The sequence below is a fragment of the Quercus suber genome, unplaced genomic scaffold, assembly GCF_002906115.3.
Source record: "Quercus suber isolate HL8 unplaced genomic scaffold, Cork oak 2.0 scaffold_219, whole genome shotgun sequence".
In the NCBI taxonomy this organism is placed as follows: domain Eukaryota; kingdom Viridiplantae; phylum Streptophyta; class Magnoliopsida; order Fagales; family Fagaceae; genus Quercus; species Quercus suber.
Window position 1 is genome coordinate 91,681 of NW_027069677.1, and position 26,641 is coordinate 118,321.

Sequence of the window (26,641 nt, forward strand, 5' to 3'; positions counted from 1 at the left end):
GCTGCTCCAAGTCTAACACTTTGCACAGTAAAAGTACTAGACTATTTATTGTACCTATATTCTTAAGTCTATAAGGTTTAGAATGAGAACTTGTCAAAAAGAAATAGCCAAGAAAGAGGTAAAAAACTCTTAAGTGGAAAAGGGGAATACATCCAAAGATTGTGAAAATTCCTATGACACCACAATTGGCGAATCAAGCCCTAGTAACTTTGAAACCAATATCAACCCAACAAAGAAGAGCTCATTGAAAGGAAATCATCGTAAAAGGATACCAAAAGTCCCACACACACATCCAAGTCATTTGTCATGTGAGCAAAGTGGTTCCAAGCCAAGCATGCATGTTCTAACATCCTTGCAAAGGTGGGCTCGGATATTCAATTTCTAAAAAAGTATCCAAGGCCAACAAGTAAATAAAACCTTAAACTTTCTCGTATTAACTTTCTAAGACTTAATTGTCAAGCGTAACGTATATAGTTTACATTTAAGGCATTGCATAAATTACCAATTAAATACAAAATTAATCTTTAGCATCATCACTCTAAATACCATAATAATATATGGGCATTAAGAAGGAGAAGCCAAATCCTAAGATGACTATTGGTTGTGCTCAAAAGCGGAAAGTGATGAATTGCATTATTTAACAATTCATCTCTTTTTACCTTTTAAATATCTGCAACAGTGTGTTATTTTGAAAGTTAACATCTCATGTGATTGAGCAAGGTCAAAAAGGAGTGTGTGTATATATATATATATATATATCTACCCTCATATAGATTCAAACAGAACGTACAGGAGGGGTTCAGCCAATTGGTTGAATTACTCGAAACACCGATGGACTACCAAGTTTAATAGTAATCTTGTGACGATGGTCAACTAAGCAGAAAATAGGCTTATAAAGATTGCTAAATGTGAGTTTAGTAAAGAAGAAATTTGTAAAAACAAAGAGAAACCTATCAAGAATAGAAGTATCCAAGATAATCGACGGTCTCTACTTCAGTCTCGACACTTTAAAGAAGCATATAGTCAATTGCTTCATTCTTTACACATCATATAATTCTTCCTGCTAAATGTGAATCTAGCAAAGAAGAAATTCGTAAAAACATAGAGAAACCTGTCAAGAATAGAAGTATCCAAAATAATTGACGGTCTCTACTTTGTCTCAACACTGTAAAGAAGCATATAGTCAATAGCTTCATTCTTTACCCATCATATAATAATTCTCTATGATTTATATAGAGTATGCTTTGTCGAAAGACATTAATTTTTGTGCAACATGCAATTGCCTCTTTATATATTGTCATTCCTAACAAAATGCAGCTAGCTCTATTGAAGTGAGTCATCTTAAATGAACATGGTCAAAGCATTCCCATAAAAAATATGATTAAGCCCAAAGAAAGGAAAATACAAGTTCAAACCATGATAGACAATTCCTCTGGTTGTTGTCAAATAAGAATTGCACCTTTCATGTCTGAATAAGGGGCAACAATATAGCCTAGTTTTTATGTCTTCAAAAGATTGAAGCAAAAGAGACCTAGGCCTTAGATATTAAATATCATGTTAAGCTTAAAAAATCTTAAAAGACAAAAACTCGTCAAGAAGATCTCAACAATATAAAGATTAAGGTATGTGGTAAAATAATGTCATCATTTAAGGTAACTCATTTATTTCTTTCTCTTTTGATATTCGTGTGCATCTAATTTATTTCACCCCACTCAAGTATCCTATGTGGAGAACTAAGTAATTAGCTAGGAAATTCTACAAAAGAGAATTAAGTCATTAGCTAGGACACTACATGAAAGAATAGCTAATGAGATACACAATAAAATCTTACAACATTTTTATAATATTTATTTTTAATTGCACAATTTAATATTTTATTATTTTTTTGGACCTATGAGAGAGACTAACACCTTAAATATAGTCTAAAAATTATCCCAAATAACAGTTAAAATAGCCCAAACAATAATAAAATTATGCCAAATAATAACAAATGAATAACATATTTACCACAAAATGCATTCAAAAACAAAAAATAAAAACCCATATTTAGATGATTTTTTTTTCATTTACTTCAATGAAACTTATATTTATTTTATTATTAATTATTTATATTTTCAAATATACAAATATTTTATATATTATATATAAACTTGGTAAAATTTTAATACGCATTTAGTTATACTTATTTGTAAATTGTTTGCCATACATTACAATAGCTAGTTCAAGTATAAAGTGGAGCATATGTTAGTACATGTAAAGCAGAGCATTCAATATATGTATATGTAGATGTTTGCTTATATTCTAAATGGAGATTAAATTCAAAGCAGTCTTGGCGTAAAAGGCTACTTTTATACCCTACGACACATCAGATTTTTACACGAAGAAAAATAGAACATGACACACACAATACAATCACACACTATAAATACTTAATATAAAAAAAATTAGAAATTAAATTCCAACTAAGCTGAAAGGTTAAACCCAATCTTACAATGCAAAGCCGTCCGGGATGGTCCCAATGACATAGCCAAAGTCTGACAGGTGCCAATAGATAGCATCAACAAGAATAATGAATTTTCAACTAAAATGTGTTACTGAGACTCTTTGTGCAATTCTGTGCATAACACCGTATGTTGTAGCCTCAAACGCAAAGAAGTTCAAATTTTGAAATAGTGAAATGTGTTAGGGTCATATTTTTTATATATTGACTTATTCTTTGACAAAATGCATTTTATTTGTAATTGAGTAAATCTAAGTTGGGTTTAGTGTACGTTTGGGTTAAGATGAAAAATGAAAATTATTTCACTATTCAGCTTATTTTTGCTACTATTCATGGGCCCCACTGTACTATTTCAACTAACTTTTACTTTTATTTACAGTATTTTTCAACAATAATTTTTTTAGTTTTAGCAAAATAATAAGCGGTATCCAAACACATCCTTAATGTATCAAGAAGTGTGTTGCTCAAACATAATAAGTAGTATCATTAAAAACATGAAAGATTGATCCAAGAAACAAGTGAAGAAAAACAATTTTAGTAATTCTTGACACTAGCATCTATCGAGAATTAATGGTGAAGTTTGACACATGCTCGATATATCGAGACTTACGATTTAAGAACCTTAGATTTGAATTTCAGCCCATGATAACTTGGATGATTAGTGTTTCCCTTTCTACAACCCTAGACCATATAAAAGGCTTATTTTAAAGTCATCAAAGACAAAAAGACTCAATTAGAGAACTCATGCACTTCGTGAGAAGTTGCTGCGTTTGTGCATCTTAGGGTTTTATAACCAAGTATTTTTAGATCTTCAACGTGCTTTGAAAAACGTTGCAAACAATGACAATCAATTAGTTGCTTGGAATTAGTCACGTACTGTGATCTGTACATGCGAAGAAGTCTTTTACAATAGCAAGTCCAATTGGGGATTAGTGTAAAGATTCAACTATAGGTTAGTATTTTGAGATAGTTTAGGATAGTAGTAAGATTCCTTATACTTGTAATTGCTTGTTCTTGATTAGTGAGTTTTTAAGAATGGTGACCTGAAATTTATCCGGTGGAGTTTTTGTCTTGCGAAAGTTTTCCCCATTTATCAACAAATCACCACGTCATTCAATTTTCGTTGCATATTAGTTTATTTGGTGATTTGTTGATGCCTCTATGAATTACATATAATTTGGCTTAATTAATCAATTTAAATAATTGAATTAATTAATCGGGGTCAATATATAACCCAACAAAATGTTCTATGGCTTGTGTTTGTGATGACCCTAATGGTCTATTTGGATTGAGAGGAAGGGAGAATAGAGTAGAGCCAAATTGGCCCAAAATTAACTTATTTAACCAATTCTACTCTACTCTCACTCCCTCCCTTCTTAATCCAAACGGGCCCTAAGTTTTGCATCTTCATGTAACACAAGATCATGAGTTTCATTAATGATCTTTACTTTTAGCTCGCAATTTTCGTAAAAATATTGATATTGTTTCGTGGGTATTGGATTGTGTTGGTTTTTGTTGAGTGAGGTGAAACTATCAATATGGGTTTGGGTTGGTTTTCAGCTATTTGGATTTTAATTTTTTATTATAGTACATTAAGTACTTATGAGAGTAGAATTGTGTGTATCACATATATTTATATATATATTTATTAGCGCAAAATTCTGACATGTCACATTGTTATTGGAGGGGTAAAAGTAGACCCTATGATGGGTGTAATCTCTTGTACATGACAATAAAGTCAGCGAATTGAACCACCAGATAAGTTGGAGAACAAAATTGGAAGCCTAAAAGCCTTTGGGTTCATGGTTTGTAAGTCAGTCTCTTAACATCCAAGTGTTGATGAGTCACGACATCTAATCTGGACCAAATTACGCACAGCGCATTAATTGAATACGCAAAGCTTTTAATTTAGTCATTATCTGATTAATACAGCCTTTGCGAATTTGTCCGCTATTCTCACTTGATTCCCATTATATGACCTCATTTTTGTTGGACTTCCACTTTCATTGAATATATACGTGTGTGGTAGTCTAAGTCTTTTTTTTTTTTGGTAAAGTGGAATACAATAAAAGAAAAGAAAGGAAACAGAAAAACAAAGGCATAGCAGCACAGCTACTGCTACGCCTGCAATACAAAGTTTCTAAGGCATCCTGCCTAATTTGATTCAAAATACATGAAGGGGGATTATCAAAATAAACAAAATCTGTACAGTGATCTGCTCCCATCTTCGCCAAAGCATCGGCACATCTATTCGCTTCCCTATAGCAGTGTTGAACTCTATGCTGTGGGATCCTGTTGAGAAGAATTCTGCAATCATCAACTAAAAGAGATAAGGAACTAGACCGAACATTGTCATTACAGTGGTAGTCTAAGTCTGAACAATAGTAGAGGCCACTAGACTACAACTTGGTAGGGACTTGATATTAATTGGATGAGAAGAAAATGTATTTATTTTGTGTAGCGAAAGGCTTGCATCTAAACTCACACTTCTATATTAAGTCAACTAAACGTCCAATGTTGTAATTAAGTCAACTAAACGTCCAATGTGATTCCTTCTCTCTCTTTCTATACAATTGTTTTTTGTTTTATTGGTTGGACTTTTATGTTCTCCACCTGCTAACAGTCAACTCAGTTATGTTTCGTTTATTTTCCTTTTAGTACAATAGATTACTCATCATCACTACCTTCCTACTTTTTTTAGTTTCTCTCAGGAAATGAATTCGTGGGTTCTCTCATCTTCTCGTTTTCTTGTTTCTCTATTTTTCATATTCTTATTTTTCATCAAGATTCCTCTATCTTTAGGCGATGAAGATATGTACGAGAGTTGTAGCAATATGTTCAACTGTGGAAAGTTGAATAACATTGGTTTTCCTTTTTGGGGAGATAACCGACCAAATAGTTGTGGCTATCCTGGATTAAAGCTCAATTGCCAGGGAAGTGTTGCTACCATTAAGATTATGAACGTGACGTACCAAGTGTTAGGTGTCAATCCCGATGCCCAAATACTCAACATTACGAGAGAGGACTTCTCGGCTGGGATTTGTTCACCAGAGTTCGTGAATTCCACCCTCGATCCTACACTATTGGATTTTGGCGTTGGTTTACAGAATCTTACAATAGTCTATGGCTGTTTTCATTTGATACCTTTCCCCGGACAATTCGATTGCCAAATAAATGGTTTTGCGCACATCACATGGGGAGCTGATGGGCCTGGGGAATGTAGAGTAAGCGTAGTTGTTCCTGTTCTAGTTAAGTTCGGTCCGTGGACAGGAATAGAAATAGATCAGTCAAAATTAGAGGAAGCCATTGGAGAAGGATTTGATGTAAAATGGAAGGTGGATACAGCGGCATGTCTGAATTGCACGGTAAAGAAGGGAGTTTGTGGTTATGACCTGAAGCGGAATCAGTCAACGTGCTATTATTCCTCACCAGGTACGTATACTACTTGTCAATAATCGATGTGCAATGATTCTTTTACATTTTTGGTATCCTCTTAATTAGTCTCTATAGATTGATTGGCAATATTGATAATTTTTTAGGGGAAAACTTTTGGGGTTGGGTCTGAAAACTAGTACTCTAGAATTTTTTAGATCAGTCGTTGATAAATAGCATGTTTGAATATTTTAACAAAAACAATAATCCCCAATGCCCCAAAAATATATGTAATATGGTCTTCAATTTTTTTTTTTTTTTTTATTTTTTATTTTTATTTTTATATATATATATATATATTCCATAATGGTGTTTAAGAAGAAGAAAATCCTAGACAAAGAACCAAATTTGGTTAAACTTAAATATGTGAAGCTTGGTTACCACTACTTGGTCTCCAACGCCATGTATCTCATTCTTGTGCCACTCACAATAGCTTCTGCTCATCTTTCCGTCGATGATTTTGTCCATTTGTTCAACAACCTTAAGCTCAATCTCATGTCAGTTACAGTATGCACCGCTCTTACGGTTTTACTTGCAACCCTTCACTTCTTGGGTCGTCCTAAACAAGTTTACTTGTTGAATTTCTCATGTTACAAACCCGAGCCAGGTCTAATGTGCAGCCTAGAAGCTTTCATGAAAAGATCTGAGCTCAGTAGGAGTTTCTCCGAAGAAAGTTTAGTGTTTCAAAAGAAAATTTTGGAGAAGTCAGGGTATGGTCCAAAGACATATGCCTCCCAATCACTGTTAGATGTTCCAATGAACTTGACTATTGAGGAAGCAAGGAAGGAGGCAGAGATGGTGATGTTTGGAGCAGTTGATGATTTGTTAGCAAAAACAAGAGTAAAGGTTAAGGATATAGGGATTCTTATTGTGAATTGTAGTGTGTTCAATCCAACACCATCCTTATCAGCCATGGTTGTGAACCGCTACAAGCTCAGAGGGAATATTTTGAGCTATAACCTTGGTGGGATGGGCTGCAGTGCTGGAGTTATTTCTGTGGACCTCGCCAAACAGTTGTTACAGGTATTTGCGCATGTTATGCTCAGTTTTGAGATAATTTTGTCTCGCTTTTTTTTGAACATTGCTTAAACCGTAAAAACGTTTTTAAATATAATTAACAGAAAAGCACACAAAATCATGATGTAATTTAAATGTAACATTTAACTACTTTTGATATTGTAAAATATATAAGGAAATAAATAATGAGTTATTTATACAATAAAATGCGTCCATGTATATTTAAAGTTGCATTCTCATGTGAAACAATTCCACGAGTGTTCTTATAAAAATAATAATAATAATAATAATAATAATAATAATAATAATAATACCACATGAGTGTTGTGTTACACTCAAAAGTTCCAGGCATAGGGCTACACAGTTATCAATTTATACCGATATACCCCACGACATATATAGTGAAAGAATTTAATAATAGGTAATATTTTATTAATGGATGGAATTTTGAGGCTTTGTCAGCATCGAATGGGGATCAAAGTCGCTCAATTTTCCTCCAAAAATAAAAATAATGACAAAAGTTTAAATCACTTAAATATTTTATATTTGTTTAAAAGATAAAAGAAGCTTGAAATAAAAATATATATGAATTCTTTGTCAGAAATATATGAGTTTTGGGTGAGTAGTGTTTAAAAAGAAGACTACATGCTTCTCTACTTGAGAGTTACACGTTTGTTCTATTCTGATCAGAACGTGCATTTAGATTTTGTACAATGACTCAATGAGTTAACACAAATAACGTCAGACACTTAAGTTTGTTAGTATTATGGTCGGTGTACCCATGTTAAATTTCTTAATTTTTGATATATCCATGTTAATTTTTTTTTTCTTTATTGGGTTTGGTTTTGTATTTAAAAGTTACCGTATGTATATAAATATATACGTAGTATCTCAAACATCACTATATATATATACACTTCATATATGATACATTACATTAAATAATGTAAACGAATCCTTATACTCTTATTGCGTAACAGGTACAGCCTAACTGCTATGCATTAGTAGTGAGCATGGAAAGCATGACTCTCAACTGGTATAGTGGCAATAACCGCTCAATGCTCATCACAAACTGTCTGTTCCGCATGGGTGCAGCAGCGATCCTCTTATCAAACCGATCCTCTGATCGCCGCCATTCAAAATACCGACTCATTCATACTGTACGCACCCACAAAGGCGCAGATGATAAATGTTACAACTGTGTCATTCAGAAGGAAGACACAGAAAAACGACTTGGCATTGCACTCTCCAAAGATTTATTGACAGTAGCTGGTGATGCCCTTAAAACCAACATCACAACATTAGGGCCATTAGTCTTACCCCTATCTGAGCAAATCCTATTTTTTCTGAACTTAGTAGGAAGAAAGATATTTAAAATGAAGATGAAACATTATGTTCCCGATTTTAAGTTGGCATTCGAGCACTTTTGTATACATGCTGGTGGGAAAGCGGTTTTAGATGAAATAGAGAAGAACCTTAAACTGAGCAAGTGGCATATGGAGCCCTCAAGAATGACTCTTTGTAGGTTTGGAAACACTTCTAGTAGTTCCTTATGGTATGAATTGGCTTATTCTGAGGCCAAAGGGAGGATCAAAAAAGGAGATCGGGTGTGGCAAATTGCGTTTGGGTCAGGATTTAAGTGTAACAGTGTTGTGTGGCACGCATTGCAAACCATCAATCCAACATATGAGAAGTATAATCCTTGGATGGATGAGATTGATGACTTTCCCGTTAATGTGCCTTAAGTGGCATCCATTGTTTCTTGAAGCTTCTCCTAGGAAGAAAAACATGAATGAATGAATGTGTGTTCTTCCCCGTCATTAGAATTTGCATGCTCCTCATCTATTAAACTTAAATATATGTCTTTTACTTTTTACAGTAACCATAAATGTATGTCTATGTATTAGGTTTTTATGTATAAAAGTGAAATTATATTAATGCTTTTATTTTTTCTTTTCTTTTTTCCTTTTCATTCCTTGATATTATTAATTGGGAGCAGTGATTGAAATTTCTGACTTGGAAACTTTTATATTTAAGAGAGTTTCTTGTATTGCCACTATTTACAATTTGTCACACGCACATATTTAAATATTAATTTCATGTAATTGTGTTCCACTTTATATTTGACAATCACAATTTATCATACATTATTTTTACTTACCTTATAAAATAACTGAAGTTCAAAATAAAATAAAAAATAAAAAATCAGACACATGACACTTTATATTTAGTAGAGCATAAATTGAAACGCAAAAAGTGGTATCGATGATTTTCTATTTCTTTTTTATCTATTACAAAATTACCAAAGTTTAAGATGGGAAGAAAATCAAACACATGATATATGGTAATAAGTGGAGTATAAAGTGAAACATAAAAAGTATAATAGAGGGTTCCTATTAAAAAATTAGTGGAAATCCAGAACAAACAAAAGCCTATAAAAAATAAAAAAAAAGGACTAATTGTTGCCATATCCTATTTAACATTTAATTCCAAACCACAAAAATTTACAATTAAAGATAATCGTTGAGAACAAAAAAATTGATAAATTGAATACTATAACAATGAGAAAAAATTATAATTTTGAGAAAATATAAAAACCAAACTATTTGACATAAAAATAGCATTTTTAATTGGACTCTATCAAAACTACTCAACATTTTTGTTTTACTCACCAAAAATACCCAAAAAAAAGAGAGATAATTTGTTTTCCTTTACATTAGCTATGTCAACACCTAAACATACAAACATGGTAAGCCTCTATTTTTCTTTTCTTTTCTTTTTTTGTTATTATAACTTAAATTAGTAAATTGCCTACGAAAAATTTGGGGGTAATGAGAGAAAGAAGAAAGAAATAATATATTTTCAAAACTATAAGTTTAAGCATTTTACAGTTATGAAAACTTAATCTTTAATAAGATAGATCCCTTTTTTAAGAGAGAGACAGAGAGAGCCTTTGCCCCTTGATGTTGTGGGCAGCATTGAGGATCTTGATGTATTGTTCAAATTGAGAACATTTCTTGAGGTAGTTAACACCTTCAATACTGTAGCACCACTTGAGTTTATGTATTAATCAATTAAAAGGTTTTCTTCTTCTTCTTCTTCTTCTTTTTCCCAAAAGGGAGGGCGTGGGTGTGGGCTAGTTGGCTACTTTCATTTTTTTAGATCTCTTTAGGTAATTAGATTTTAAAATGAAATTAACTGTAATTGTTGAAACCTTTACTTCAAATCTCTAGCCTAAACTATAATATATATATATATATATATAAATTAAAAACAATTCAAGGTGAGGGAAGACCATGGCCCCCTTTGGTCTCTAAATATAGTTAATGTTCCTAATGTTTTGAGAGGTCCACCATCTCCAGATTCTCCACTATAGCTTTAATTTATTTTATTTTTTTAATTTAAAAATAGCACATATTAGACCCTATTTATTAAAAAAGAGTATGAACTCAGACATGAATGAGACTGTTAAAATAATAGTTAACAAATGATGGTGAAATTTATCAAAACTCAACAAGGAATTCTTCTTCTCATCCCCCCACCCCCGCCAACAAAAAAGAAAAAAGAGGAGAGGAATTCCTCATCGATCCATCTAAAGTATTGCATGTGTTTTTTTTGGTTAATCCATGTGAAATGGTAACGTTAAAACCCACCCTATCACTGATCTAAACAGCAACGTTTCAGCCTAATTAACAGAATTGATTATGCACTTGTAATTAAATTAATTTTTCATATTTTTCAGTGTTTGGAAGCACTAAAAAAGATAAGTTAAAGGAAATTATATTTAGTCAACAGAAAAAGTATGGTTTATTTCTAGAAATTGTTTTCTACTAAATTTTTTTTAGAAAATAACTCTATCTTACAATAAGTTTTTTTTTTTTTTTTGGATAAGTATCTCACAATAAGTTAAATAAGAGAAGTTATAAAATTATTTTTTAACTCATTTAAAGATACTCCCAAACATAAAAAAAAAANTCCTCTTAATTTTCTCTTTCTACTGATTGAATGGTGATGACGCCGCTTTGATGGTACAGTGCTGATATCATGGCCATTGAATATTGTGTACATGTTTCTAGGTGAATATTGGACCTATACATATTTAATTTAATTTTGCCAGGCTTTTCCTACTGACATCAGCGAGAAAAGCCGTGTTGATGTCATGAAAGCTGAATCACACGGTTTGTAATTGATTATTATTATTATTGAGGTGTAATCCAGTATTCCTTAACTTCAATTGACCGCCAATCCAATTTAATATTGTTCCTTTGCGTGGAGCCAACTCAGCCTCTTCTAGAAATATTTTGTACACTTGTTATGTATATATATATATTTTAAAATTCAATTATTACCACGGTTTTAAAAAATGGTATAAACAAAGAACCGTTTTTTGTTCTGATTTTCAATTTATGATTAATTTTAAGGATTTTTTATTGACCGAGATTGGTAACTAGTTTTAATTGAATCGATTCGATGAGCCAATTTGATTTTTAAATTATAATTTTTACTTGTATATAAGAATAGAAAAAGGAAAATTCAAATCTTGATTTTATTCGAGAATGTCCGAATGAGATCAAGTAATGTCATTGAAACTCTTATTAAAAGCTTATAATATAATAATAATACCCTACTAGGTAGGTTTTCAGTAGAACTTATTTAATTCTGTGAAAGATATGCTAATCCTCTTAATTACTAAGAAACTAATCATTTTTATTTTATAACTCTACGCAGTTCAGATGATTATTAAAATCTTTAAAGATTTACTTATATTTGTTAGGAGAATGACACAAATGATCCATATGAATGAGTAATAATTTATAATTTATTAGTTTCTGTGGTCAATATCTCACTATTTAAGTAGTTTGATCTTGTTCTAATATTTTTTCTTTTGTTTAACTATTTTTTATGAGGGTTTTTTGGAGTTTAGTTTTGAATATCTAAGCAAATTGATGCTTATAATAAATGGGGGAAAGGGGAATCGACTTTGATACTCATTTATAGGAGACTTTTGAATAATGCAATTGGGTCATAAAACTCTTTACAATAATCTTAGCATATTGATATGATTTTGTATGTGTTTGGTATGATTTATTTTTTTGTTTATTTGATTAGATGCAAATTTTTAAGACCTTCTCTCTTCAGAGTGCAATTTATTTTACTTAATCATTTTTTTAATAAAATAAATCAATAAATTAAAGGTTCCTAATTGGATACTCAACAATATGGAAGAAAGCGAAATCAATACATAATGTTGTGACCAAATTGGTAATGACAAATTACATTGTGGACCTCAAGTTCTATTACTTTAAATTTTATTTTTATTTAAAATATTAATTTTAATTATAAATTGTGTTTTGATAGTTAAATTCAATATTATTTTTGGTTAAGAATTCATTTTAAGAAGGTTTTGATATCACTTTTATGTTAAATAAAAAAAGCTGTCAAAACATTAATTTTTTTTTAATAAAAACTTTTTTTAATTGGATTGTTAATTAATGTCTTACCGCACTTATTAACATGACCCTAATATTTAAATATAAAAAATGTACCACTTAAAATTTTTACCTAAAACCCCTCAAAGTTGTTGAGCCGGAGCTGATGGCTTGGAATAAATGTCACTTGCCATGCATGCATCAATTAATTTATAGAGAACATTGAAGAGTTTTATCCTTACTGATAGGATCAGTATCGGTCGCATTTTAAAATCCAGACCAAAGAGAATGAGAATGTGTTTGGTTTGATCTTTGTCTTAAGGAATTTTAGTTGTCGACTAGAAAGAGATTCAGGGTTTGTGTATCTAACTAGGGGCCCCCTACGATGCTTAATTACTTGCCTCTACGTACCCATAAAAATGCAGTTTCCAGGATATTATTCTTATTATGGTTGGGGACATGATTTGGTTGGCACGGTCTGATTCATTGATGATTCAAGCTGCATACCATCTTCCAACAAGTTAAATATTATTTATTGATGAAGGTAGACCTAACCAAAACACAACCCCCCAAAATTCATGAAATGACAAGGTTAAAGAACATAAAAATATTTAATTATGATATGAGTTATAACATACATCTTTTGAAAAAAAAAAAAAATTACATGTATTGTTAATTCGTTGACTTAAACGTATAAATTTATTGTGATCGTATGTATTTTTCTTGATTTTTGAGCATAATTTGACTTTATTTTGTAAAATATATAAAAATACAATTTGATTATGACTTAAATTCATAGTAACAAGTGCCTTTAATTCAGACACTCGTTAACAAAACCTTGTCGGTAACTTTCAAGTATCTTTTTTTTTCCTCATAAATAAAAATATTTATTGAATATACTTTAGAAGATGAAGTGCTTCACTTTATATAAAAATCAATTTTCATGGATTGCAACCATTCATATTAATTGCACCAATAAATAATCACCACCACCACCTGGTGCATAGTGTCCAGGCTGTAAACATCTACCATGACTATCTCTAAATAATGCTGCCTGTAAATTTATAATTAGTAGTCAGTGGAGGACAATTGCTATAAATAAGGGTGGGTAAACATTACCAATGAGGACTCATGAACATCCTGAAAGAAGAAGAGTAGTTCAAATGTTCATTAACTATCGTGCTGAGCAGCAGTACTGTTCCTGCAATTGCTCGTGAGTCGTGTCTTCTTTGCATTCAAGTTTTGCAGGGGGGAGTAGGAATGAATTATAAAGGTTGGAGAAAATTTTGTACCAGAGTGGAACATGTGGCACACTTAGCATTGTTTGCGCGAGGACCGGCCGAGCTTTAATTTGTTACCCATCAAATTAACCTAAACACCCTTTGTGTTCTTTTACTACGACCTTTATAGCTGTCACTGTGATGACCTGATTTAGATATTACATTGATGACTGGGTGGGTGAGGGCCGAGCTAGTGCAAGAGAAAGTGGCACTATGTAATTGTGTAGGTACGAGACACACATGTAATTTAAGGTTCGATCATTACATTTACATGGTTTGGTTTGCTGTTGGAGAATAAATGCTATAGTTATTTACACATTGATGATCCCATTGATTGTATGGTTGACCTGAATAATGAACAATTACCATGAGAAAAGAAATTGAAAAGACAGCATTTGGTGTCTGACCTAAATAACTTTGATGCTTGGGTAGTTAGAGAATATTCTTATAGGAAATTAACTTGGACAATTTACGAGTATTGAGTGTGTTGCCTCTGATATGACATAGAATTTCGTTTATACCCAGGACCGAAAGAAGGCCTTGGCCCCACTTCACCCATAAAAACGTTAAGGATTTAAGCCCTCGTTAATTAAACAAAGACCCCAAAATTGCATTAAAATGAGAGAAAAGTTGATAGATATTCTAAGGACATTAATTTATAGGGTCATGTTAACGAGTGCCGTATGATATTGGTTAACAATCTAATTAAAAAAAATTTATGAAAAAAGAAAAAAAAATAATTAATATTTTGACAGTTTTTTTTCATTTCCTATAAAAGTGATATCAAAACTTTCTTAAAATGGATTCTTAACCAATGCCTCAACGGCACTCGTTAACATTTCCCTAATTTATAAAATATTTTAAAAAACTTTTTAGGGAATTTTTTTTATTTATTTTTTTGACAATTTCTAATATCAAAAATTTTCTAAAATAATCCATTAATAAATAACCTAAGAACATAAATTAATTGAACTCTTAAAAAAAATCTCAAATTTGTATATTGATAATTGATATTTTAAAAATGAAAAATATAGGCAGGTTTTGCATTTTTTGAACTTTCTCCATCTCCAAGAAGATCCCAAAATATTGATTTAATAGAAATCTAATACAATTAAAACCCTAAATTGTTTCACCAAAAATAAATTGGTATGTGCTTGTTATAAATGTGTCTAATAATCATTGACTATCAATTATCTTATCAACCTGTAAAATAAATATTAATAAAAACTATTTTAGTAATTTTGAATCTTAAAAACAAGAACGTTTTTAAACAAAATAAAATATAAAGAGTTGAATAAGTAGTATTTAACTATAAAAAAATCTACTAAAATTTATGACATTGGCTTTCAAAATGTATTAAGCCAATCCTGTTTATACCGAATATAGCTAGCTAGGTGGCATATTACAAAGGACCGTCATCTTGTGTTTAGCAATCGTAATAATTGTGGGGTTGGAATAACAGTGGTATCATTGGTGAAAGCTGAGGAACGCGATCATTGTTTTATATATACATATATTGTATTGATCCGGTTGAGCCAAGTACGTGATCGAAGAACTTATGTACATGATGAGCTCAATCAAACTAATCTGAGCAAAGATCTTGAATGGAGTGTGTCATTTCTATCCGTATCACACATATTTTATGCATATCTTAACTGCACACTTTTGATCTGGCTGTTTTAATATCATATTTAACTGTTAATTGAATGAAATATTCACAAGGAAAATGTTGACCAAGGTATAGAAATAACCATTAAAATATAAGTACTCTGCCAGAAGAGAATGGGACGTAAGGTAAAAAGTGATATGACAGTAGTGTGAAAACAGTGAAGTTACTGACATTCGAGTGGCTAGTTAGTAAGATACTGGCCAACAAATTTTAGGATTTGGGTTTGAGTTTCAAACAACTAATTATATGTTGGTATTCCTTATATCCTATTTTCATTTCAAATAGCCGACCTAAAAAATAAGTAAGTTTTTCACATAAATTGAGAGTGTAGGGTCTCACTCATGAGCGAGTAAAATGTTACTATAGTTACGCTAAGGTAGGAAAGTTATACTATTGGCCCCTCTACCCATTAACCAAAAATTAAAACAGTGAAGTTGGTGCAAACTTCAGAGATAATGGCCAAAAAAATAAAAATAGTCCAAAGGTATGGACAGCAATAACAAGCACATCTACATATTAATTAACTACCCTAAAAAAGATTATAAAGGAGCTTCATAGATTGCATTCCAACTCCATTCTCAACACTACACCTTTCAATCTTGGTTGGCAATTTATCAGTCTCTCTCTCTCTCTCTCTCTCTCTCTCTCTCTCCAACCATATTAAACCTACTTTTCAGTTCAAATCCTTTTGTATTCTCATAATTTTGCAAAGTAAGAAGTTTCAATTTTAGGCCACTAGACTACTAGAGCAACCAAAAAGAAAAACAAAGACAAAGGCTCAATTTGAGTTTGTGTTCAAATGGGGAATGAGAATAAACAAAACCAAGACAAGGAACCAAATTCAACCAAACTTAAGTACGTGAAACTTGGTTTCCACTACTTAATCTCCAATGCTTTGTATCTCTTTCTTGTGCCCCTCACTATAGCTTTGTCTCATCTCTCTGTCGAAGATTTCATCCATCTCTTCCACCACATTAAGCTCAATCTGGTGGTAGTAATTCTATGCACAATGCTTACATTTATCCTAACAACCTTTTACCTCATGAGTCGTCCAAAACAAGTTTACTTGTTGGATTTTGCTTGTTACAAGCCAGACTCATCTCTAATATGCAAAAGAGAAACTTTCATTAAAAAAACCAGGCTTGTTGGGGACTTCACAGAAGAAAGTTTAGCGTTTCAAAAGAAAATTTTGGAAAGGTCAGGGTATGGTGAAAAGACATATGTCTGCAAAGCTCTATTAGACCTCCCAGTTAGAAATTTATGCTTGGAGGAAGCGAGGAAAGAGGCAGAGATGGTGATTTTTGGAGCAGTTGACCAGTTGTTAGCAAAAACTGGAGTGAAGCCTAAGGACATTGGGATTCTTGTTCTGAATTGCAGTTTGTTGAATCCAACTCCATCATTGTCAGCTATGATTGTCAACCGGTACAAGCTTAGAGGGAACATTTCATGCTATAATCTTAGCGGGATGGGCTGCAGCGCTGGACTTGTTTCTATAGACCTTGCCAAACGGCTGTTACAGGTAAGTATCATGAGATTAGATAATGACTTTCCATTGATTTTAGTAATTTTTTTATATCCGGAAAAAAAAAATATATATATATATATATATCTGCCAATCATGCATATGCTTTGAAGTTTTACATAAGAGCTTCCGAATCCATTATATAAAAATGAAGTTTTACGTCATAGGGAATTAATTTGTAGACTTTATAAAATTTAGTTTTCAAGTAAGAAATATATCTATATCTCTAAGAATACCGTAAAAAATTATAATCTAACTATTTAAGAACAAAACAAATAGAATATATCCCCAAAACTAAAACCATGGATTATATATTAATTATAAAATTGGTAGTATCATACTACCAATTTTACTACATTAAGCTTATAAGTTGGTGTTTTTTTTTTTGAAAAGGCTTATAAGTTGGTGTTACCAATTACAAAGAAGTAATTTAAATATTCACTTATCCCAATAGTTAAAACTTACTAATTAAATTTATTGTCATATGAAATTGCAAAAGGTTTTCCATAATTAATTACATCTTGCGTTCAGATAGCACATGAGTACTTCTGTCCTACCAGAAAGCTAGTTACACCGTGTAAGAAATGAATGAGGTTGGAAGCATCATTACGAAAGTTCATTTTACTGCAGTTTGTTTGTTTGCTGGAAATTTTCTTTCAAGGACCGTACGTTTTCCTTCATATATCCTTGTATTTAATGCATCAATAATTACATGAACAAAGTTTTCCGCTGAACTTACAATAATATTTATATATACTATTCAAATAAGTTATATGACTCATTAAAAATATTATACGACTAAAAGTATATATAGAATTATAGATCTTGTTTTTAACCACCACACAATAGATTGGAGAATGTTTCTTCCATATTAGTTTGGAGATTTTTTTTTTTTTAAAATTATATTACCTCAAGACTGAAAGGAATTAGGATCACATATACTCTCTCTTTTTTTAATGGAAAAAGGACTCTATATACTAGTTTGTCTTCCAGGAATGTATGTTTTCATTTATATATCATGGAGTTTAAGTGATAATCTAGTGATAATGGAATCCTTAATCTTTAATGGTGTCCCATTTAGCAAGGAGTATTTAGCATGTAGTTAATTGATTCTTGTACTGCATTTAGACTTTCATTGATTAATTAATTAAAAGTATATATTGTGCCACTTTTTTAGAATGTCTTTCTATTAAATAAGAAATTAAATTGATTTTTAAATAAAGTGACATAATATATATACTTATATTGATGAAAAACTAAATCTCCCCCCATAGAATGTATGTATAATCGTTATTTTGAAATAAATGAAAAAGATCATATTCTTAGGCAGACTAAATGTATATAATCGAAACCTCACTTTGTAACAGTTACGACCAAATTCCTATGCTCTAGTGGTGAGCATGGAAAGCTTGACTCTGGCCGGGTACGATGGCAATGTTCGCTCAATGCTCATCCCAAATTGTCTCTTCCGTATGGGTTCAGCGGCAATTCTTTTAACAAACCGATCATCCGATCGCCATTGTTCAAAGTATCAACTGGTTCATGCTTTACGTACCCACAAAGGGGCAGATGATAGAGGTTACAATTGTGTCTTTCAAAAAGAAGACATAAATAATCGACTTGGCGTTGCACTCTCCAAAGACCTATTGCCAGTAGCTGGAGAAGGTCTTACAAACAACTTTACAACATTAGGGCCATTAGTCCTGCCCTTTTCTGAACAAATCCTATTTTTGGTGAATTTCATTGGTAGAAAAGTTTTTAAAATGAAGATAAAACAATATGTTCCAGACTTTAAGTTGGCATTTGAGCACTTTTGTATACACGCAGGAGGGAGGGCAGTGTTGGATGAGTTAGAGAAGAGTCTTGGACTTAGTGAGTGGCATATGGAACCCTCAAGGATGACTCTTTATAGGTTTGGGAACACTTCTAGTAGTTCCTTATGGTATGAATTGGCTTATACAGAGGCCAAGGGGAGAATCAAGAAAGGCGATCGAGCATGGCAAATTGCATTTGGATCAGGGTTCAAGTGTAACAGTGTTGTGTGGCGAGCATTGCGAACCATTAATCCAGCAAATGAGAAGCATAATCCTTGGATAGATGAGATTGATAGCTTCCCTATTCATGTGCCTGAAGTAGCTCCAATTGATTGTTAGACGTGATCCTTAATTATAGGAAGAACATTATGCATTCATGTGTCTTATTAATTTCTTTTAAGTCTAGAGACAACTCTTTTCGCAATCTATTTCACAGCTTGTTGAGATGTTAAGTTGTAACTACTGCAATATTATTTTTATTTGGATATATCTAAATAAATAAGGGATTGTTGTGCTCATAATCACACAAGAAATTTGGGACCATAGAACTTATCTAACTTCGTTTAAGGTTGAAATTTTAAAGGACACATGGACCCTGTCAAAACTTACATGGAAGTAGTAATCATCTTAACCGATGTAGCATTTGCATCAACATGTGTTGATAGAAAAATGTGTTAAATTTACATATTTAAACCTCAAAATTACTCACCTTAGTCAAGCTAAAGACATGTAAATTTGTAAAATTGCTATAGTAACTGTGTAAATATACACAGTTACTATAGCTTTGTGTATCATTATTTTAACTCTCTCTCTCTCTCTCTCTCTATGGAGATAATAATAAATAAAGAATGAAAAATGATTATTGAATTAAAATAGAATGTAGAAGAATATATAATCTAATGTTAATGTTTTTGAAAAATGGTTGTATAAAATAGAAAAGTAAGTTCTTATACTAAAATAGATAAAAATTGTTACATAAAAGCTAATACAAATACTCGGAGGCCAACGCTCCATTATTAATAGCATGGAGATCGAAGTACTCTTCAATAGATACACCATACAAGGTCTCATAATGAAATTCCCCAACCCCCACAAAAAAGAAAAAAAAGAAAAAAGGGTTTCCATGTCTAGCTCGGAGTGTTGTGTTTGTGTTGGTGACAAATTGACAATCCATACAACAAGATGTAAAAATAAAAAATTATCAAAAAAATAAAAAATTACAGAATTTTGATATTAAATGCTTTCCAAAATGGTCAGGAAAAAACCATCAGATCTAGTAGAGTAAAAACTTCCCCTATAAAATAATTTGTTTAGAACAATATCCTTTTTAAAAGAAATATTTAAGACTATCACAATATCAACCACGCATCGGTTTTGGATCACAAACACTTGTTTCTCAAAACAGAGAACTCACAAAAGTAACAGATGTATATGATTTCCCAGGAAATTAATAATGTGGTTATTTATTCAATGTTCATAAAATAAAATAAAAAGAGGCATTGACTATGATATACTTTCGTTGACTTGCTTTGATCTCGCAAAAGTAACAGATGTACATGATTTCCCAGGAAATAATGTGGTTATTTATTCAATGTTCCATTAAAATTTTAAAAAAAATTTAAAAAAAATTTAAAAAAAAAAAAAAAAAAAGGAAGAAGAAGAAGAAGAGACGTTGACTTTGATACTTTCGTTGTCAAATTAAGGTCGGTAACCAAGCTATGTCAACACCTTTGGAAAATCCACTACCGAACACTATTTGATATCTGGAACAAATTCCAAGAGAATCTTTTAAAGCTGTGAGGATTCCTTAGGATACAAACTATTTTACAAAAAATTTTACAAACTGCTGATGTGGTGAGTACTTATTGATAAATGAAAATATGATATTAATGATTGGCCTAGATGAAAATCAATAAGAGCATTTCTATCAGATTAATCAAATTTTTGTACTGTTTGGAGTATGAATTGACAGTGACTTTTACCTTTATCTACCAACTTTTTCAAATAAACTATCCAACAAATTCTCTATCTTATTTAAATATTATTTATTCATTCGTTATTTTTTTTTTTTAACAACTACACATCTTCCAACATTTTTTTATTTAATACCATATTATTATAATAGAAAAAAATGATTTGAAGAATGCACAGTAGCCCATTAGACTTGATGGCTACTGTTTATTAGCCAAAAAAAAATTCTGGATATAGAGAAACTACTAGAGCATGAACAGTAACATATAGAGCAAAAATAGTAATATATATTGTCTATATTTTGGATATGCATACTCTGTTGGAGATGCTTTAAGAGGTTGGCCACATCAACATTTTGTAAAAATGTTGTAAAATAGTTTATGGCTGTAGCATTACTCTTGTTAATAAATAATGTGGTTATTTATTCAATGTTCCATTAAAATTTTAAAAAAAATTTAAAAAAAATTTAAAAAAAAAAAAAAAAAAAGGAAGAAGAAGAAGAAGAGACGTTGACTTTGATACTTTCGTTGTCAAATTAAGGTCGGTAACCAAGCTATGTCAACACCTTTGGAAAATCCACTACCGAACACTATTTGATATCTGGAACAAATTCCAAGAGAATCTTTTAAAGCTGTGAGGATTCCTTAGGATACAAACTATTTTACAAAAAATTTTACAAACTGCTGATGTGGTGAGTACTTATTGATAAATGAAAATATGATATTAATGATTGGCCTAGATGAAAATCAATAAGAGCATTTCTATCAGATTAATCAAATTTTTGTACTGTTTGGAGTATGAATTGACAGTGACTTTTACCTTTATCTACCAACTTTTTCAAATAAACTATCCAACAAATTCTCTATCTTATTTAAATATTATTTATTCATTCGTTATTTTTTTTTTTTAACAACTACACATCTTCCAACATTTTTTTATTTAATACCATATTATTATAATAGAAAAAAATGATTTGAAGAATGCACAGTAGCCCATTAGACTTGATGGCTACTGTTTATTAGCCAAAAAAAAATTCTGGATATAGAGAAACTACTAGAGCATGAACAGTAACATATAGAGCAAAAATAGTAATATATATTGTCTATATTTTGGATATGCATACTCTGTTGGAGATGCTTTAAGAGGTTGGCCACATCAACATTTTGTAAAAATGTTGTAAAATAGTTTATGGCTGTAGCATTACTCTTGTTAATAAGCTATATTAAAAAAGTTTTGACACTACTTTTATGGAAAATCTAAAAAGTTGTCAACTCAATTAATTACTTTATATTTTCTTATGAAAATATTTCTAAAAATATTTCCTAAACCGATGCCTTAGGCATTGGATAAAAAAACAAATGCTAGCCCTAGCTATATGTATATATATTTCATTCGTAAACTAGAATTTATTTATTGAATGTCATAAGATAAAATAAAATGGACCAATCAAGACAAAATAGACTAATTCCACTTTGTTCATTAAAAAATAATAATAATAACAAATAATTCCACTTTACACACTCATTTATATTATATTAACCTTTGATAAAATATTACTTATCCTAGAAGTTTAAGTTAACAAATAAAAATTGTATATTATGCAAACTTATCCCATATCTTTATCCCTAATTCTAGCATGACCATATAGTCGCTAACCCATACTATGCATAGGAACCAACCTATTTGTAAGGTAAACTAAAATAATTTTATAAAATCTAAAATTGATTAAGAAACAACAGTACTATTGCATGATTTGCTTTTGTATGACTTTAATTTATGTTACAATTTGATGAAGAAGTTATTGCTTGAACATGCAATGGCTTATAAAAAATTTGTTAGATAGTTTTAAATATTGCAAAAAAAAAATAACTCAAAAATTTAAATAATAAAACTTCTGAAAGACCAAAAAAATATTAAAAATTAGATAATTCACTACTTAGAAATTATTGAAATAAACAAAATATATATGACTAAACAATATAGAAATATAAGACAAAGATGGGTTACATTCAAAAGAATAATTTCAACTATTGCAAACTTTTTATCTTGTAAAAAATTACTAAAGAGAGTTTGATAGTTCATTTATGAAAATTACTTTTTAAAAAAAACATGAAAAACTATAAAATAAAATAAAAATAACAAAGTAAAGGAGAAGAAAATAACATAAGAATAGATCATATCTCTACTCAGTTAAAAAAAAAAAAGTGGGGTTTGCTTTGCTTTTATAGTATTCATGATTAACCTCACCAATTTGGAGATAAATTATCAATGTGTGAGTTTGAGTTTAAACTAGACTTGTTAGAGAGATAGAATTTCACTCCTTGTTATGTTTGAATTAAACAAAAATAATTTTGTTTAAAAAAACGCAAAAAACTCATTTTCGTCCCTACATTTTTATGCGATTTTCACTTTAGTCCCTAATTTTTTTTTTCCACTGCTTTTGGTCTCTATCCTGGACAACGTGTCTCGTTTTTATCACTGCCGTTACAATAGAGACAGAAATTGCACATGTGGCAAACGACATAAGTTAAAAATATTAAAATAATGTCCAGAAGTCTCCACGTCAGCATCTAAATTTAAAAAATTAATTTATTAATTTTAACTAAATAAAAAAATTTAAAACTGAAATAAAAACCAAAAATCACATGAATTGGAATCTAAATGTGTCTTGAACAAGAACAACAAGAACACAAACCCAAATCTAACAACACAAACCAGAAATTTTTTTTTTAAAAAAAAATCATTTATGTACATCAATGCTCATAGAAAATAAAACATGGAAATTCCAATTGGAAATAAAACTTGGAAAACATAGAGAAAGAAAGAAAGATGATTTAGAGAGAGAGAGAGAAGCTTATGGGATCGATAAATCCAAATCCGAATCTAAAACCAACGACGAATCTCCTCCATGCGCGCCACATAAAGTCGCACTGATCACCAGAATTACCAGCCAAGACGGTTCCTACCTGACCGAGTTTTTACTCAAAAAAGGCTACGAGGTACACGGCTTGATCCGACAGTCCTCCAACTTCAACACTCAGCGAATCAACCACATCTACATCAACCTTCACAACGCCCACAAGGCTCGAATGAAGCTCCACTTCGCTAACCTCACCAATGCCTCCTCTCTTCATTGCTGGCTCGACACGATTCTCCCAGACAAGGTTTACAACCTCGCTGCCCAATCCCACGTGGCCATCTCATTCGAGATCTCAGATTACACTGCCGATGTTGTCGCCACTAGGGCCCTCCATCTCCTCGAAGCTGTTCGATCCCACATCGCCGCCACTGGGCGCAACCATATTCGGTACTACCAAGCTAGATTGTCCGATATGTTTGACCGGAGTCAAATTGTTCGAGCCCAGTGACACCTCGAAGCTCCGGGCCAATCGAGTGCTCTAAGCCACCGAATCTGGGTTTGCTAGGTTTATCTTGCTTGAGATGGGTTTTTCTGAGTTTGAGATTTTTTTGCTTGGATTGGTTGTGTTGTATTTTTTGATTGATTTGGTACTTTGCAGCTTTAGGATTTGATGATTTTGCTAAGATTGAGAAAATTGTGATTTTGAGATTTTTAATTTTGGGTTTGTATTCTTAGATTTGGGTTTGTTTTGTTAGATCTGAGTTTGTGTTTTTGTTGTTTTTGTTCAAGACACATTTATATCTTAATTCATGTGATTTTTTGTTTTTAATTTTTTTATTTAGTTAAAATTAATAAATTAATTTTTTTTTAATTTAGATGCTGACGTGGAGACTTGTGGACATTATTTTAATATTTTTAACTTATGCCATTTGTCACATGTGCAATTTCTGTCTTTGATGTAACGGCAAGGACAAAAACGAGACGCATTTTCCAGAATAGAAACTAAAAGCGGTAGAAAAAAAAGTTAGGGACCAAAATGGAAATCGCGTGAAAATGTAAGGAAGAAAATGGATTTTTTGCCTTTAAAAAATGATAATGATAAGTTTGACTTTGAGTTAGACTTGTTAGAGAGATAGAGTTTCACTCCTTGTTAATTTTGTGCTAAACAAAAATAATTTTATTTAAATAAAATGATAATTTTATTGTGCTGACGTGAAAAATTGTGAGAGTTTCAGAAACTCCAGTTATATATATATATATATAACACACTTGACACAATAATAAACAATTACACTATTTTTAAGTGTATTAAGTTTACTCAAATTTAAATTCCAGACCAACTTAAAAATTAAAAATTAAAAAAAATAAAAAAATAAAAAAAACCTAAACACATGATAAATGTTCATCAATATCAGTGAGTACTTTTTTTTTTTTTTTTTTTTTGAGGAGATGTCAGTAAGAGTACCAAAGCTTCGAAAAAAAAAAGTTGAAATATTTTTAGTTAGTATAATAAGAGAATCGTTACTCATGTTTTTGTATTTCAAAATATTTTATCTAATTAGGCATGCTAAACGTGATATCCTATAAAATATACAACCATCCTTTTTAAAATTAAAAAAGGAAGAAGAAGAAGAAGAAGAAGAGAAGATAATGATGAGTTTGAATTTAAGTTAGACTTGTTAGAGAGATAGAGTTTCACGCCTTGTTAAATTTAGACTAAAAAAATAATTTTATTTAAATAAAAATGATAATTTTATTTAAATATTGTAATGACATGAAAAATTGTAAGAGTTTCAGAGATTTCGGTTATATATATATATATATATTTATTTATTTATTTATATTTATATTTATATTTATATTTATATAGATTAAGGAGAATCAATATGTCCTTGATTTTAATCCCAATATTCAAGGACGTCCTTAATTAGCTCCCTAGATCAACTATATGAACCACATATCCAGACTTCTGTATATATTCGTATGTACAAAAATACCGAAATGATAGCAAATTTAACACAAAGGTTAACACTTTTTCTCTCTTTCTTCCTTCTGTCACTTTGTTCTTAAATCAGGTAACTATATATATTATTTTATCCAGCAAAAAGAACAGCATAGAATTATCCCAACTGTAAATATATCTCCAGAAGTGAAGCGAGTGATGCCATGGTTCAAAATCTCAGTGAAATATCGCAAAAAAATCAGTATTGTAATAAATATCCGACAGCTGCTATCAATAAAACAATTACACTCTTCCTGTATTTTTTAAATCAAAATGAGATTTTAATAGGTAGTAATCAATGAAGGACAGCTGCTATCAATAAAAGAGACACTCTTAAGTACATAGGAAACCTGTGACCCTTGAACTCAACTACCTTCGTTTAAGGTTAATTTGAAAGGACTGACCCAGTAGGAACTTAGTTGGAAGAATAAATAATTTGAATCCATGTCTAGGCACTCTTATCATTAATATTCTGGAGGAGTACCAGTGGCGGAGCCAGGAATTTAGATCAGGGGGGCAAGATTAAAAGACAAGATTGGAAGTAAAAAATTAATCTAAAAAAATTAATCGGTATTAATAACAAAATAAGTAAACAACTATATGATTACATAATTGTTATACAGAATCTAACATAAAATGTAAACTTAAATTTATTTTTTCACATCTAGCTTATTTTACTCAATTGCCCTTGGCGATTTTTTATATTTTGAAACCGCTGCATGATTTATTCACACTCAATAGTCTTGAATATATCTTTCTCAATATATGTGACTAAGCAATCATTCATCACTGATCTCCCATTCGATTGCGTAATTGATTTTTAATTATGTTCATTACTGAAAAAGCTCTTTCAACAGTAGCTATTGTAACTAGGAAGATCAATGCCAAAGTCACTAATGAGTAAACCAATGAATATGAAACATTCTTTTTCATTTCTACCATCTTTTTAGCAAGCTATCCAATTCTTTTAACTGCTGAAAACTCTTCAGTGGACTGCATGTCATGGATGTATGTCTCAAGTTGGCTATCCAAGAAAAAAACTTGACACATAAAAAAATTATACAAGTGGCTTTGTCTAGTCTATCAAGTTTACTAAGTGTGATTCATTAATTTTATATATAGAACTGTACTAGGAGCAGAAGTCT

The 26,641-nt window shown here is 31.0% G+C and overlaps 3 protein-coding genes across 3 annotated transcripts; all 3 read left to right on the forward strand.

Moving 5' to 3' along the window:
• Positions 1-6,219: 6,219 nt before the first annotated feature.
• On the forward strand, positions 6,220-8,769 carry LOC112000318 (3-ketoacyl-CoA synthase 20). The gene is made up of 2 exons (XM_024032419.2): positions 6,220-6,955; positions 7,930-8,769. Exons 1-2 carry the CDS (start codon positions 6,239-6,241, stop codon positions 8,692-8,694), a joined length of 1,482 nt encoding a protein of 493 aa, XP_023888187.1. The 5' UTR covers positions 6,220-6,238; the 3' UTR covers positions 8,695-8,769.
• A 7,138-nt stretch (positions 8,770-15,907) lies between these two features.
• On the forward strand, positions 15,908-19,087 carry LOC112000328 (3-ketoacyl-CoA synthase 20). Its single transcript, XM_024032431.2, has 2 exons — positions 15,908-16,846; positions 18,217-19,087. Exons 1-2 carry the CDS (start codon positions 16,127-16,129, stop codon positions 19,000-19,002), a joined length of 1,506 nt encoding a protein of 501 aa, XP_023888199.1. The 5' UTR covers positions 15,908-16,126; the 3' UTR covers positions 19,003-19,087.
• A 4,303-nt stretch (positions 19,088-23,390) lies between these two features.
• LOC112000303 (GDP-mannose 4,6 dehydratase 2) lies at positions 23,391-24,002 on the forward strand. The gene has a single exon (XM_024032402.1). It carries the CDS (start codon positions 23,391-23,393, stop codon positions 24,000-24,002), a length of 612 nt encoding a protein of 203 aa, XP_023888170.1.
• The last annotated feature ends 2,639 nt before the right edge of the window (positions 24,003-26,641 follow it).